Below are 16,637 nucleotides of genomic sequence, written 5' to 3'. Positions count from 1 at the left end.
ATTGAAGAGATGAGCCCAAACCTATTCCTTGCTCTCATACGTATTGAGCAAGGCTAGAGTGACTTCTGGCAATATTGCCAATACTGTTTTTTAGAAAACAGCATGATTATAAGTATCACTGGCTTCTGAATAGGTATTGCTTGAGTTAGGGGGCTTTGAGGACACTGTTGTTCCACCAGATTCCTTCCATATCTTTGCAGAGCTAAGTCCTTTAAACTTTAGTCCCTTGTTTTGTGTGCCAATAAAAAGAGAGGAAAACGCATCAAATTGACTGAAATCCTAAGATGTTTGTATAAAACTCTTTTAGTGAGAAGAACAAAGTTCTCTCATGTTGGTCCCTTTTCTTGGACTCAGGATTTAACTTTCCTCCTGCTCAGCCCTATCTGTAAATGGGGATGACAGACCCCGAAGCCCTTGAAGTTCCGTAATTCTCACTCAGGGAATTACATAGGTAAAATGCTAATTTTATTGGGAGGATGAAAATCACACTCATATTTTTGTTCCCATATAAGACAGGTAGAGACAATCCTAGTCTGAAGTAGCATATTTGCGTGTATTGGATGTGAGACTGGGCTAACGGAAATGTTACAGATCCATCAGGTCAAATGAATATCTAGGGAGGGGGTTAAGTCTTAGTGACAGATTTCTCAGTGACACAAAAGCCTGACTCCATTAATATCACTGTTCTTTCTTGCAGATATCAGACATGACTGGATGGCTTGTTACTGATCTGTATAATGCAAGGGGTGTGCAACCTCAGCAAAGCCAATTTGATGGACCCCATCAAATAAGTATTAACAACACTGAGGCTATGAAAGTACTGAAACATACTTATTACTGGTCAGCACCTGAGACATATCTAGGAAATAAAGTAAGTTCTCAGTTAGAGTCAAAACTCCTTATAGTGTCTCAATTTTAACAATAACATATTGCTCTAAATATCTTTCTGTAATTAAAAATTACACATAAAACCCAATATTACCAGAATTCTTAATCTATCTCTGTTCTTCAAATCATAGAGTTCCTGGCCAGACATTCCCAGTACTGTCATCTTGCTCTTTGAGTTCATTCACTTCCTTCTCAGCCTATCTTTGAGACAATATAATCTCTTTTTCTCTTGGCTGTTACTAATTTATATGCTCATATTCCCCATACTCTTGGCTCCTATCCCAAAGGTTACACCCTTCACACTGTGTCCGATATAGTAGGCAGGACCATTAAATTCCTCTTACCTGCCTCTTGGCCATCTCCCATTTAGAACTTACTGGTTTCCAAGCATCTAGTCTTTAGTTTTTTCCCTGGTTGCTAACCTAAAGCTCTGGATCTCCCATTTTTTGCAACACAATCACAGAGTAGTTGAGGTTGGAAGGGACCTCTGGAGGTCATCTTGCTTAACCTCCCTGCTCAAGCAGCATCACCTGGAGCAGGTTGCCCAGCACCATGTCCAGGGAGCTGCTTCTGAGTATCTTCAAGGTTGGAGACTCCACAACCTCCCTGGGCAACCTGTGCCAGTGCTCGGTCACACTCACAATAAGAAGTGTTTCCTGATGTTTAGAGGGAAATTATGTGTTTCAGTCTGTGCCCATTGCCTCTGGTCCTGTTGCTGGGCACCACTGAAAAGAACCTGGCTCTGTCCTCCTTGTACCCTCCCTTCAGGTATTTATATGTATTGATGAGATCTCCCTCAGTCTTCCTAGGCTGAACAGTCTTTGTTCTCTCAGTCTATCCTCATATGAAAGGTGCTTCAGGCTCTTAATTGTCTTAGTGGCCCTTTGCTGGGCTCTTTTCAGGATATCCATCTCTCTCTTTTGCTGGGGAGCCCAGAACTGGACTCGGAACTCCAGCTGTGGCCTTTCCAGTGCTGAGTAGAGGGGACCTTGCAACCTTACTTCTTTAAAAATTTTTGGTCCAGACTCTTTGCCCATGCAGCCCTATTTCTTATTATGGTGAATCAGTAAACGAAAACAAGTCTCAGAAGTGTAACATTAAGTGTAACATTTGCACAGGGCAGCACTTAACTCAAATTCTAATCTCTCATTAATTTAATATACGTCTAGCTATTGGTAATACTCTTTAACTTACTTTGCAGTAGTCAGCAGCAGTTTGGGGCTAAGGAGCCTGAAAGGTGGAATATGGAATGTGAATAACTCCAACATGCTGTGCCCCTTGGCTAGGACGGTAGTGTAAACCTCTGCTGTTTGTTGAAAGTCATGTAGGTGTTTCACTGAATGAGGGCACTTCTCTGAATCATCTGCAGAGCCTTCAGCTAGCTTTCCCCACCTGCACAGCAACAAGCCGGTGCTTGTCCTTGTGCTGATACACACGACATGCTAAGTTTTCCCTGGAAAGTTGTATTTGTAAGCCATGTACTCCTGTAACTCGGGCATTATACTGTCCCATGTCACTTTTTTATGTTGGTTGGAGGTTATAGTGTTGTTAAGACTTTGCTTTTTATTATTTCAGCTCACAGCTTTTGGTGGAGACTTAAAGTATACGGTATCTTATGATATTCCAATGGAGAGTGTGGACAGTGATATAGTATCCAGTGTAGATGTCATCATTCAGGTGATTTCTTTCAGCTTTTTACTATTCAGACATCATTAGGAATCTATGAAAGGGTTAAAAAAAGGAAAATAATATTTCTATAGTAGTAGTTTTGTCAATTTTAAGTCCCTTCTTAAAAGTCACTATCAAGACTTTGTTACTGCTCATTTCCCTGATTTTTCTGATCCATTTGTCTGAAATTGTAAGTATACAATACTAGTTATAAATGATAAACACCTACATTTTAACCTATGTGTAAACAGATGAGGTGTTCATTACCAAACTTACAAAGCTCTGTTTACAAAAGAAACTACAGCAAGCTGAAAGGACTTGTATTTATGAAACAGATGAGTGTTCTTGCTGATTGCTTACTTTTCTAGATTTATGTTGCAGTTAAAAAGTAGGGATCCATATTGAATGCAGGCATCTCCAAAAAAGCATTATTTTGTAGTACATACTTAACAATAGAAGAAAGGAGAAAAGAGATTCTGTTTTGTAGAGGAGTTTGATTTTTGAAATGTAATTTAATTCTTTTTCCAAAAGAAAATCAAGTATTTCTGAAGTCTCTGAACCAAAAGTGCATGGGATTGTAGTCTTTCTGAAGCCATGGAAAATGCAGACCTTTTACTTTTTTCTAGTGCAAGAAATGTAGTTTTATTGCCTTTTCTGTGTTATCTGGATGTATATCTGACACTAAATGTAATCGCTTAATAAAATTTGCATGCAAAGATGGAAAATGTTTTCTCTGTCTTTCAATTTCAGGGTAATGGGCAGATTTTGAGTACAAGAGCAGCGGGCTTGTCATTACAGCCGTATGAGGAGTACTCTAACGCAGTGAGATTTGTATCAGAGAATTTCATAGACTTTAATACAAAAAAAGCTATAGACCGGGAAATGTTGATGACTGTTCTGGTAAATATGACCCATCTTCTGATCAGGGCCAACTACAACATTGCCAAAAAAGCTGTGTACAGGTGAGGGAGAGAAAATATTCAAGTTCATCTATGTACTCCTATTATTTTTGTGTATATGAAACACTATTCATAGTGGTAGTATTCATAAAGTTTTACGTTAACAACTTCTAGAAAAAAATAATATAATTGGATTTTCTCAAGACCAGTCTTGTCCCCAAAATACGTTCATGTGGAATGTGTGGAAAAGGGCATGTGGTTATTTTAAAGATATCTGATAGCAGAAACATTGTTTTCTGCTTTAAAGAAATAGTGCATAAAAGCCTTACTACAATGGCTGCTTTGTTAGAGGGAAATATCTTTGAAACTATCAACAGTATGCTTATTTTGGTATGTGGCAAGTTAATCCATCACTGACTATTGAAAACCTGCCAGTAAAGATGTTGGCTGTAATTTCTTCTAATGTCTGTTTCTAGATGTTACAGAGGCTCATCTCTAAGCGAGTGCTTAATAGGAAAATTGGGCTGGAACAAATTAACTGGTCATTCCATAGTCTCAAGTCAGCATTTGCAGTATCTGCATCAGACCTGACAGATCCCTGTAAATCATTTTACCTGTGGCTGAGAAGATTGTCTCTGCTGCAAAATGCCGTTGCTTGTAGTAAGAGGTTTTGGTTTGTGGTGTTGTGTGCAGCAGCAACGAACTGGTGATGTTTCTCACTAGTTACCCACCTGCGATATGTGTCTACTTTAGACATCGTGCAGTAAAGCTGCCTTATTTCGGGACAGCGATAGAAGGCTGGCCCACTGATAGACCTCTAATACCATGACAGAGGGGGAAGGTTTTGTTTAAACCTTTCCACAGGAGAAGAGACAATGGTGGTAACAATAATGATTACAGGAGGAGGGCACATCTACTCCCAGAGCTGCAAATGCACTGCTAACACTTATGATCATGGTCTTTCTACAGCAGAGGCTTGTGCCTGTTCCTCAGCTGTCACTGCCAGGGAGCAGCACTCAGCAGCAAACTATCCTGTTCAAAATCAAGTTTTGGGAAACAAATGATGCGATGTTTTCATGCTTGATCCTAGGCTGGACTCTGTGACCCTGGATACTGCAAGTGCAAATGTTATAGATCTTTCTTCAGCACCAGATGTGGAATTCTGTGAATGTCCTCAAGGTTACACAGGAATATCCTGTGAGGTAACCTCTTACAGCATTTTATGTGTGTAAAATATTTTATCTCCTATCTGAAAGGATCTAGGTTTTAAAGGCAGGCTGCCTTTATACTGCCATAAAAGTATATGTTCTGGGGTGCAATGCTGTCTACTATACTGTACACAGTGATGTAGATATTTTCTTCCAAATAACTAAATGAGACTTTAAACTTATTTCTTGAATAATTGGTAGCACTAAAGGATGATGATACACTTTAGAACATCAGTGTTGTAGAGGGAGCAGCTGTAAAAGCTCTGTGAAGCTATTTTGAGCTTACCTTACTCATTAATAGCACTTTTCCTGTATCTGAATCATGTACAGTTTATTTCTCTTTTATGTCATTAGCTTTATGGAAGCAATAAGGAATCTTAGCAGGGAGGAATGATAGCCTTTGGAAGATCCCACAAGGGTCAAATGTATCACACAAGGTGGTGTTTTATATATCTGTGAAGAGAAGATTAGGGAGGCAGAGCACCATGTGCTGAATAGCAGGAATTATTTTGACAAATAATTTTGGTACGAAGCCTTATGTCATAGCACCATTAACGATTCTGCAGGGGAGGTACAACATCTGGTTTTTATTGTTCCATAATAAAGAACTTCACATATTCAACTGCACAAAACTTAACTTATGTGCCTCCAGGGGACAAAGGGCTGAATCAAAGTTTCATGGAGTTAATTCTTATCCCCTTTATCCAGTGCAAGTAAAAAACAACCACAAGGAAGGAGCTGCAGTGACATCAATAGAGTTGAAAGAGTATTCAGTTGCCACAGTGTGAATGAGTCAGATGGTGGGTGGTCGGAAGTGGGCTCTTTGAAAATGTTTTGATGTGTACTTTTAACACATGTAATGCTGCTGCTTCTCCACCCTCCCCGTTTCTTTTCAGTCCTGTCTCCCTGGGTACTACCGTGTGGATGGAATACTCTTTGGAGGTATTTGTCAACCCTGCAAATGCAATGGGCATGCAACAGAGTGTGATATTCATGGTGTTTGCTTTGTAAGTCATCCTTCAAAGTGTTTGTGTTTTAAGCATCTATTTAGGAATTAAGAGAACATTTTGGCTGTGGGAGACAAGTTTACAGTGTATGGAAATTTCAAACTATGGGTACCAAGTGTTTATTTTTCTTGCTTTTCATTGTTAAAGTGTTCTCCAATAAGGGTTTATTTCAGTTTACTATTTCAAGTGGGGAGTAGTCAGAACTAAGATAAAAATGTCACCATATACTGGCTGATAAAAATCTTAACTTTGCTTGCTGCAGGTGACAATACAACTTTTCCTGAAAGGAACAAAATTAAGCAATGTTTTGGGTGAATATGTGTTTTCATATATATGTGCATCTTTTGTGACTGACATCAGTGGAAATTAAACATTACCTTCTGAAGAGAGAATTTAGCTCTCAGATTTCTTCTGAAATTTAAAGGTCACAGAAATAAAATGGCTGAACACCAGTAAGAAATATATAAGAAGTTTGTTACTGCAAATCTGTGCAATATGCAAAATATGTTTGTGTATAAGTAATGTGGCTGGTTTCATGGTGTAAAGTATATTATAAATGTAGGAAAGAAACAATTAGGATTTGTTGTTACAACTCAGGAAAAAATCCCACTTATTTTCAGAGGTCTACTCCGTTCTTCGTGGCTGTCTCCTTGAATGTTAACTGCATGCAGACTCCTGCAGGGGTCCTTCAGGGGCTGAAAAACTTTCAAGAGTAAATATGAAAAGACTTTTTCCATGTCTCACAGGCTTGTCAACACAACACAACAGGACCTTTCTGTGATCAGTGCTTGCCTGGCTTCTATGGAAGTCCATCCCAAGGAACCTCTGAGGACTGCCAGCCCTGTGCATGTCCTCTGAGTTCTGCTGCAAATAAGTAAGCTGCTTATGTGAGAAATTCTTTTGCATCTTCAGCAAAATCAGAAAGTGATAAAGAAAAAATGTCGTGAAATCTGAAGGAGAGAGAAGGCCTTTTTTTCTCCCTCTTTATTTGCACGTATTTCATAGAAGCATTGTTTTTCCAAGTAGACCAACTTGTAGACTGAGCTAAGAAAAGCTGAGGGAACTGGTGCCATTTGTACATGAAGGGTGAAAGTAATACTTCAACCTATCCTTGAACTTGGCAGCAAAATCACGGTTATCTTTCATATTTTTTCAGAAAACAACAGAAGGACAGCAGTGTTGCATGTGAAAAAGAGGAGCTTGGTACAGTAATTGGACAGATTTACTAGAAAGAGGGCCAGGTTTTTAGGAAGTTTTAAAATCTTCATTTCCTTTAAAAGGAAAAAACCTTCGGAAGAGTTTTTGAAAATTATAACTTTATTATGACATTTTGTAATGCTTAAAGCATTGATGTTAACCTAGAAAAATTTTCAATTACATGGTTATATAGATAGGTGCATGGACTCAAAGAGTGTTTGTAGAAGTCTTGTTATTCTGTGTAATGATACTGACTGCCATAAATATTGTTGATAGTTTCAGTCCCACTTGCCAGCTGAGTGAAGGAGGCAGAGTTGTCTGTGACAAATGTCTTCCAGGCTATACTGGTTCTCAGTGTGAAAGGTATGTACACTGGCTTTGAGTAAAATATCTTTATCTTTGTCATCAGTAACTGTTCATTATCCTACATGCCTTGAATTGGTCATACCACATGTACAGAACATTTTTAATAAAATTATCCTTCCTGTTTTGTCTTTGCTTGTAATACAGAGACAATTTTGCTAAAAATTTAGTAGGAAATACTCCCTTGGGTGGGGATAGTGTTTCACATGACTGCGTTCCAGCTGATAAAGTTTTTAATCTCTGGTGCAGATGTGCTAATGGTTACTATGGAAATCCACTCATGCCTGGACAATCATGTGCTCCTTGTGAATGCAATGGCAATATAAACCCTCAAGAAGATGGCCACTGTGATACCTTCACAGGACAATGCCTGAAATGTCTGGGGAACACAGCAGGTCACCACTGTGAAAAGTGTGCTGATGGGTATTATGGGGATGCAGTGATTGAGAAAAATTGTCGTCGTAAGTTACTATTATTACTCTTATTACTTAAATTTAAAGAACGCCAAAATGTGGTGTGCATGTAGCAGAATGGATGGGGAGATCTGCACCTTTTCTGAAAGAGTTAACTTTCAAGTTGTGAGTTGGCAAGTGCGGGTTCAAAACTATGGAGGTGGGTTAGCCTGAGGAAGGAATGTATTATGCTAGGGTCTGACACTTCATATTCCTGAAACTTACTGGTGTGCTTAACACTGTCCCTCCAGTGACCTGCTGTAGACGTTTCCTACTTCTGAATGTTACATATAGGGCTGGGAGAAAAAAAAAATCTTAAATGTATCTATTCAGAGGTGTTTATTTTTTATCTTTTAGCCCAAATGTGTACTACAGGTATTACTGTAGTATATTAACATCTATGAGAGATAAACAGGTCAAACACGTTATATACCAAATTTGGAATTCTGTATAATAAAGAAGGCATGTAGATAGACACTAATGATTTTTTTTAATTTGTTTTCTTTTTGTCTAAACATAAGCCTGTGTGTGCCATGTGAATGGTTCCCTTTCAAGTACTTGTCATCATGAGACAGGCTTCTGTCACTGCAAATCAAATGTGATCGGAGAAAGATGTGATAAGTGCTTGGTAAGCAAATATTTATGTGTTTTTAATATCTACATTTTCTTGCATCTTGGTCTTCCAGTTTATCTATAGATATTGTTCAGAGCAGGTACAGATAATAACCGCAAATATATTCAGGGGAGAGGGGACCTGTTGCTGGAGCGGAGACCAAAAGTTTGTCTGCACAGGCTTTTGTGGTTGCAAATTGCTCTGCCTGTGCTCTTGGCAGATGTGCAGCTATGTAGTTGGCTCAGCACCCTTCTGAATAGGGGTGTTCAGGCTAGTGCTGTGCTGACTGGCAGCATGCAGTCCTGTTGGCTTACCGATAAAACAAACCGAACACTGCTAACAGACCTGAAGGGATCTTAGTGCTGTGCTTGTGCAAAATGAAGTCTAAGTGGGAATGTCTGAAGAATGCGGTTGGTCATAATAAATCCTGGCTGAACACCAAAAAGGGGATCAGCTAAGACAGGCCTGTTAAAAGAACAAGTACATACTCACTGGTGATACTAAGCAGCAGTTTCCAGCCTTTGTGAAGTGTGGAACTGCCTCAGAGACCAGAGCAGGAAATCTGTGCCCAGTTACTGCCCCTGTGCCAGCCCAGCCAAATGCCTTTCAATCCACATGTACCATAGGTCACTGACATGCTCTGTTCTGGTCTTTCATTCACATTCACAGAAATCTCTGCCTGATTAGCACAGCCCACCCTCACCTCATGGAAGTCTTTATATTGAAATAACCTCAGACTTTAAAACATAAAGTCTCACTGATGAGATTAGAGGACCACAAGAGCATTTCAGCGTTCAGCTTTTCACCCAAATGCATATTGCATATAGCTGGCAACAGTGAAGAGATGAGGCCAGGGAGTCCTCGCACAGCAATCACACAGTAATGACCAATATTCATGCAGGTCAGGCAGCAGGGAAAGTAAACAAGAGAAAATAAGAGTGTACATTGTATTGTTTTCAAAAATTCATTAAATATAGCTCAAACGTATTTATTTCCTGTCTGTCAGAATGGTTATTATGGCCTGCTTACTGGGCTTGGCTGCATTTCCTGCAACTGCAGTCGATTTGGCTCAGTCTCCGAGGACTGCAATCATCAGGGGCAGTGTCACTGTGTACCAGGAGTGGCTGGAGAAAAGTGTGATCGTTGTGCTCACGGCTTTCATTCATTTCAGGATGGTGGCTGCACACGTAAGCTCTAATCCATGATCCTTTCAGGGTTTGTCTGGTATTTCTTTCAGCAATAAATTTAATGTTAAACTCTGGCAAAGGTCAGGTGTTGTGATGACTATACAGAAAAATCTGTAGAATAGTGTTCTAATACATTAAGCTAGGGAACAAAACATTTCTTTGATTGTTTATTGTGTGGTGCCTTGTAAAAGATGGTGACTATGAAATAACAACTCATAAAGGTTGCATGAGAGAAATACTACCTCCTCAGTAGCTCCTTTGTCTCTTTTTACAACACCCTCCAGTCCTTCAGAGAGAATAGAAAACTTATTTTTTTCTGCAATTGTTAAAGTTGAGCTACTATTACATATTTGTATACGTAAGTATAAACATATTTTACCTTGCTTTTTTCATTTAATTCTTAAACATATATTTTATACTTCAATAAGATGTGTCATTGACTGACTGTTTTTTTCCCATCATCACCTGGGTATGTACAATTTTTAGTCATGATACACAGGACAATATTAATCCAAACAGAGAACATGCCATCAAAAAACCTAATTTATCATGTTAATAAGATGCCTTTTCCAACACAGTATAGCTGAAAGAATGCCTACCTTTTCTCCAACCTGACAGAAATGTTTTTTGTATGTCTCAAATAGTATAGTAATACAAAATCTGTGGTGAGGTTATGTGATAGGATTATGTTTTGGAACATATACTCTGTTTTTACTAAGACTCAAAGATCTCTTAGATACCTTTAACCATTTCAGTGTCAAATTCTGTAAATGTTATTAAACAATTAATAAAACCACTTTTCTGAACTTCTGCTTTTAGCATTTGTTAAACAGACAAGTGCTTCCTGCAGCAGTTAGTACAGAAATAGTTATTTATCCCAATTATTCACTAAGCAATTCTTGAAAAGTACTAATTCCTGAGATTAATCCTTTTACTTGCCTGAGAACATTATCATATCTCCTGATGAGTTTTGCATCCTCTATAATAGAATCTTTTTCCTACAAATTTACTCTTCTCCACAATAATTTTGTTTGGTTTTGTTGATTCCCCTGTGGAAATGCAGTACGGCTTTTCAAATCACCAAACAGGCTATGTCAAGAAGCAATAATGGGCTTTCAATAAAAAGATAAAATGCCACTGTGGTCATAATTTGTTTCTCAGTGATTAGGGATGGCAAGGAGTTCCTAGTGGGATGGATAAACAGTATTGCGTAATTAAGAAAAGTGAGACTATTGGTGGTCTTGGAGTTTCTTCTCTATAGCCAAAGCAAGGACACAGTTCATCATTTGGTCCTATTTCTTTTGCAGCCTGTGACTGTGCTCATACTCAGAACAACTGTAATGCTGATTCTGGCCAATGCATTTGCCCCCCTCACACTCGGGGACCAAAATGTGAGCTCTGTGAAGAAAATCACTGGGGAATCTCCCCTAAACTTGGATGCAAGGTATGATAGTCTGTCTGAAAAGCCATGGCTGTTAAAAGCAATTCGCCTTGTACTAATGTCAGAATTGGACTCTTGTTTTGAGAACTTCAATCTCTATTCTCTGTCTTGTTAGTGCAACATGCTCACATAAAAAAAAAACCCACCCACACAAAACCAAAAAAACAGACCATAAAGTGTTTATTGAGGAACGTTCTAAGAACGCTGTTTTTGAAAATACTGATCAGAGTGCCTATTCTGGGTAGGTGCATAGATCATATTAAAATTCTGAAGTGTGTATTTTAACTTCTAATTGTTTAAATAGTGATAGTGAACCAGATTTATAGCAACAGTTGGCAACAGCATAGTTTCTGTGCTAATCAAGGAGTCATGATATTATGGTTTTAACGTAGATTTCATTGTTTTTCTCTTGGAAGTAACTGCATGCTTTTTTCTGAGTATTTAAAATTAAAATGATATAAGGTGGTTAATGTTTCATGAATGGAGAAATGGTAACTCCCATTATTTCAGCTTAATATTTATGATTAAGCAGTATTATGCCAACTCAGTACAGATCCAAGGAGTAGTAACCTTTTACGCAATTACATTCAGGCAGTAAATTCCTGTCAGGTACGGCATTGGGCCAATCTTTATTTTATAAATGTTGAGATTTTTAAAAGCCTCAGAATTACATGAATGTAATGGGTAATTTTAATGGAGAAACCACAAATACAATCACTTTGACAAGGTCTGTCATTATATGCAGTAAGTACTTGACAAATACAAGTATCAGCAAAATTGTTTTCCGTTTTCTCTCTTTATCATCCTTACGCTAAAAAATTAAAATAGTCCTGTAATACCTCTTCAGAGTTTACCATCTTAATGAGTTAATAGCAACTTACTTGGCGCCAGTCATTAAGCCACTGCTTTGTCAGCTACCAGCTACTGTCATTCTTGCCTAAAGTTCTGCAAATACAGCAGGCTGGTCCCTGTCCGTTTCGCTTGAAGTGCTCCTTTTCGTAGGGTGATTCCACAGCACTTGCCAATGATCAAGTTTAAATATGTAACTACCACTTTTGCTCCATTGTTTAGTATTCCTTTTGGTAACAGCTTCACAGTAATTAACATGAATTACTCTGAGGTATTTCAGTTACTTTCTTGATGCAACAAACTACTGTGGTCTGCAGGTAGCAGTCCCAACAGAGGCTCCCCTGCACTCAATAGTCAGCTGTGCCAGGCTGAGGTCTGGTGCAATGTCTACTGGCAAACCCGGGAAAGGCTCTTGCATGCTCTCCACATGGATGATATTGGGGAGATGCTATTGGAAACACAGCTGGTCTGTTTTTACAATGGACTGCACTAGTGAGATACTTCATCTAGCTCCATTTCTTGCAGTTTTCTTGGTATTCAGCATCCATTTCTGGGTGCAGTGATGGAGCAGAGCTGTAGTCATGTTCTGCTTACAGCCTTTTTCACGTGTGCTGCAGCACAGTTAATTGTACCTTAGAGCCCTTATTTATCTTTATCACATATAAATAGAGATCGAAGTACATGTAAATTATTTCTGTTATTATGGTTCTCTAAAATACGGTTTGATGTTCAGAGCTGTAGAGACGTCATAAAATGTGTGAGACTCAGCAGTGTAGTACCTAGTCCTTGCTGCTAGAGTGAAAACTGCTTAATACAAAGAGTACTAATGGTGAGCAGAAAACTTGTGAAGAATGCTAAAGGATACATAGTGATGCTAATAGATTTTGTGGGTCTTTGTGATGATGAGGAAAGAAGACTCGGGGCAAATGCTCACAGTCAGGTGGTGATAGATGGAATGTACTTTTTGCCTGCACTGTTAGAAATAACCACAGAGCACAATTGGGCTTGTTAAGTAACCACAGATACGAAAGTAAGACTGAATATTAGATCCAGTCTGCTTCAAAAAAAATGACAAATTAAGTACATCCACTTTGCATATTTGTAATAACAGGTTCGTATTCCTGAACCTGTTGTTATTATTCATTTGCGTAATGAAGGATGGACTCTGACAGGGAACAGTATTCCTTTGGTATTGAGCTGCAGTGCATGCTGAGCTTCCCACCTTTGGATGCAATGAGATTCTTCATTCCTCATCAAATACTAAATAAGTTTGAGCAAGATGTAGATGCTATTAATGCTCCTTGAAATCTTAAAAGAATGTCAGTATTAAGATTTTTTTTTTTCTGTCATATTTATAAAATTATTGTATTACAGATTTCTTTCATCTGACATTTATATAACATTATTTTAATTTACTTGCTGCACTGAATGCATAGTATTTTAAATAAAGTCTTCTGGATTTTTTCCTTCAACTTTGATTCCCAACCCAGATTTGAGAATCAACAGAGCTTCTTACTTTTTGCCATCCACTGTTTACTGGAATGCAGTTCTTTGTTCAAATACAAACCAAACCACCTCATTTCTATGTGGAAGTTCTTCCCCTTTACTATTGTAGAATAATTGTTGACAAACATTGAGTTTTAAGGGCTACTCTAAATTTACTGTGCTGGTTTGGTTGTAACAAAATTGTTCTTAAAGATCTGCTATTTATGAACATTTCTTCTTTTCATCTAAGGCTTGCAACTGTAGCAACACTGGTTCTGCTGGTCTCCAGTGTGATGTATTGACAGGTCAATGCCAGTGCAAAGCTGAATTTGGAGGACAAGCCTGTTCCAGATGTGCACTAGGCTACAGGGACTACCCGGACTGTGTTGCCTGTGACTGTGACTTGAGGGGAACCAAAGCGGAGATGTGTGATGACACTGAAGGACTTTGTGGTTGTGAAGAAGAAACTGGCATCTGTACCTGCAAGGTACTGAAGTATTCAGACACTTTTGGGACAGCGTTGGGGTTTTCTGGTCACTTATAATATAAAAGTCATGGAAGGTGTAGGGCTGAAAAGACTTCAGAAGGCAATCTGCATTCCTTCTTTGAGACATTTCTGAATACACCTACATCACCCCTAAAGGATTTTCTGTACCAGTGATAAATAGGTCTTATTATTAGTCAACTGGGTTTAAAAACTGCCAGGTGAGGTTCCCCACTTTGGATGAACACAACACAGCTGTAGGCAGAAGAGATAGCAACATTACCAACATGGCATTGTTATTTCTGTTCTCAGAAATTCCTGTGATAATACTAGATGTTTTTTCTGTCCTTCCTCCCTTTGTTTTGTTTTACATAGTCAGGTAATTTTAGTTCCAGTTTGCGATCATAAAATTATTGTGGCACAGCACTGTAGTTCTCTTTTAGAGAGAATTCCTGGAATTTGATGTGTGGATGTGTGTTAGGAAGTCAGGATACATCAGGCTATATGCCTAATAGCAAAAAGTCATTTCTGGCTGAATGATGCTGAATCTTTGCTATGTTTACAAAACAGCCACTGTACATCTGATAGAAAAATGACTGTTGTCTTTCTAGTCTTGTACAGGATTTGGCGTATTTCACGGGTATGGTCTCACTGCAGTCCTAAATTCAAATAGATTGCATTTGCTCAATATAAGATCCATTTGTTTATTCTGTATTAAGTGAACTTCTGTAACTACGCCATCTTGTCGTATATTCAGAGTCCTCTTTTTATGGATTAGTATTGTAAGGTAGAAATGATTTAGGATGCATTTGTGTTGCTTTTCCTTTTGCTCCTAGATTTCCTTCTGTCTCTTGAATAAGATTAAGCACTGGCCATGGGTTTTGGGAAAAAAATTTTTGTAAATGTTGTTAAATATATGAGAATGGTGCTAGTGACTTCAGTGTCACTATATTTCTCTGTATGATGTAAATGCCTTCTGATACCAAGAACAATGCCATATGAACCATTTTTAATGATACAATTTTTATGTGTTTCATTTATCCCACATGCTTTTTTCTACAATTGCATTTTGCTTTGCAAATAGTTCCAGTAATAATAGTTGATAACTCATGTGCATTATTGCTATTTAAAAGTGGGGTTTTTTTCAGTACACATACAACATTGGAGAAGAACCAGCTGAAATAGGTAAAAGTGTTCTAATGCAATGAGCAATACAATCAAAGTGTTTCTACCTCAAGCCGAGGAAAACCATTCCTTCATAAAGTCTAGGAATATTTTGTTGCAAGAGTTGCGGTGCTGAGTGCAGGTCATGTTAATTGACATCATCTTAAGTTTCTGAACAGACAATCTCTGATAAAAGGTTGTTTTTTCTTTAACTTAAAAGTTTAAATTCCCTACGTGCTGTTTTGGCAATGAATTACTTCATTCTTTGTGTAGACAGCACTTCTACAGATTCTTCAATTCTAGATGTGAAAGCATTTTAAAAAACTAATTAAATGATAGAAAACTCCAGTGAAAAATCTATTATGTTATTATCCTCATTATACAAATGGAATGAAATACAGAAGTGTTTTCTGCTCAGACGCACACGGTTTTATTAGGTTTGGGAACAGCACATTGATTCAGATCACAGAACCTTGCTCTTTTGAGGATACTAATGATAGGAAGAAACCAACAGATACAAAATGGAGAATCTCAACTTTTTTAAAATGTGGTTATGTTGCAAGTTCAAATTTGTGTCCTGTGCTATAACCAATGGCAGTGCTTACGAATAATTCACATATATTGTTAATAGTGAAGTCTGAATTGGCAAAGTGGAAACATTAAATACAGAGATTGAGTAGTATAGATTTTTCGGAAAAGGCATGAATCTGTTCTTGAAAGACTAAGTGGTAGAAAATAACTTACTTCAAGGCAACAAATCTATGACTTCATAGGTCTCTCTCCAACCTTCTGGTTAAAGGTGCCAGTGGGCACTGACCGTAGTTTTGCATGTTTCTTCAAGTTGGACTTACCAGTTGGGAATTGAGTGCAAAAACAGATGCTTGGGAATAGGTCCCCCAATTCCTATTAATACTGAGCAGTTTCTTTGGCTTTAAGAGCCTGTTTTCCAGATAGGGTGGGGTGGTGTAGATTTTTGTCTTGAATGGAAATGTATAGCAGCTAATTTTTGCTAGAAACTAGAATACGTGAGTTCAGTTTGAATGTTCCTTTTTAAAAAAAAAGAAAAAAAAACAGCCTTGGAAAATAATGAAAAAATAATATACTGCATAGTAAAACAGAATAGATACAATAATTGAATTCCTGTTATGTAGTTTACATAGCAACTATTTTTTCTTCCAAAAAGAACCATCTTTCATTCAGCTAGCAAAGCAACATAAGTGTGCTGTTATGGGGTGTGTCTTTTCTTTTTTGTTTCCTCTAGGAAAATGTATTTGGCCTACAATGCAGTGAGTGTAAACCTGGAACTTTTGCTCTGTCTGCCAACAATGCACTAGGTTGTACTCCATGTTTCTGTTTTGGGATGTCCACATTTTGTTCGGAACTAGAAGATCATGTGAGAATTCCTGTAAGTAAAGTCGCATCAATATACAGACGTAGTTTGGTGTTATCCTCGTGTTAGGTACCACACTGGTACCTAAGGTTGCATACATTTCATTAATCAGGCTGAATGTTTACGGAGGTAACGGCATGTGGCAGAACAAAAAAGAAAGCAAATGGTAAGTGGTCATAGTCTTATTTCTGAAGCCTTGTGTTTCACTCTTCACTTTTTAAAAGAAAAGTAATTGTGAAACATGTTTGCCAATTTTTTGGTTTCGTCATTTATTATGCTAAGATGGACTATTGACTATCTCAAAGCAGCTGAAACTGTTAACAGTATGTTACACTGAGATAG

The 16,637-nt window shown here is 38.0% G+C and overlaps 1 protein-coding gene across 1 annotated transcript in view; it reads left to right on the top strand.

Moving 5' to 3' along the window:
* LAMA1 (laminin subunit alpha 1) overlaps positions 1 to 16,637 on the top strand; it is a gene marked incomplete at its 3' end in the record, with an annotated part of 86,531 nt that overhangs the window by 26,056 nt on the left and 43,838 nt on the right. The window contains exons 11-23 of the mRNA XM_081996639.1: positions 698 to 871; positions 2,464 to 2,565; positions 3,307 to 3,518; positions 4,546 to 4,657; positions 5,560 to 5,670; positions 6,417 to 6,544; positions 7,144 to 7,230; positions 7,480 to 7,691; positions 8,204 to 8,310; positions 9,302 to 9,482; positions 10,790 to 10,926; positions 13,508 to 13,744; positions 16,167 to 16,310. Of these exons, the coding sequence (XP_081852765.1) occupies positions 698 to 871; positions 2,464 to 2,565; positions 3,307 to 3,518; positions 4,546 to 4,657; positions 5,560 to 5,670; positions 6,417 to 6,544; positions 7,144 to 7,230; positions 7,480 to 7,691; positions 8,204 to 8,310; positions 9,302 to 9,482; positions 10,790 to 10,926; positions 13,508 to 13,744; positions 16,167 to 16,310 (1,944 nt within the window). The remainder of the gene's footprint in view (positions 1 to 697; positions 872 to 2,463; positions 2,566 to 3,306; positions 3,519 to 4,545; positions 4,658 to 5,559; positions 5,671 to 6,416; positions 6,545 to 7,143; positions 7,231 to 7,479; positions 7,692 to 8,203; positions 8,311 to 9,301; positions 9,483 to 10,789; positions 10,927 to 13,507; positions 13,745 to 16,166; positions 16,311 to 16,637) is intronic.

Source organism: Phaethon aethereus (assembly GCF_964289735.1).
Source record: "Phaethon aethereus genome assembly, chromosome: 2".
NCBI lineage: Eukaryota > Metazoa > Chordata > Aves > Phaethontiformes > Phaethontidae > Phaethon > Phaethon aethereus.
This window is presented reverse-complemented; position numbering and strand designations above follow the sequence as displayed.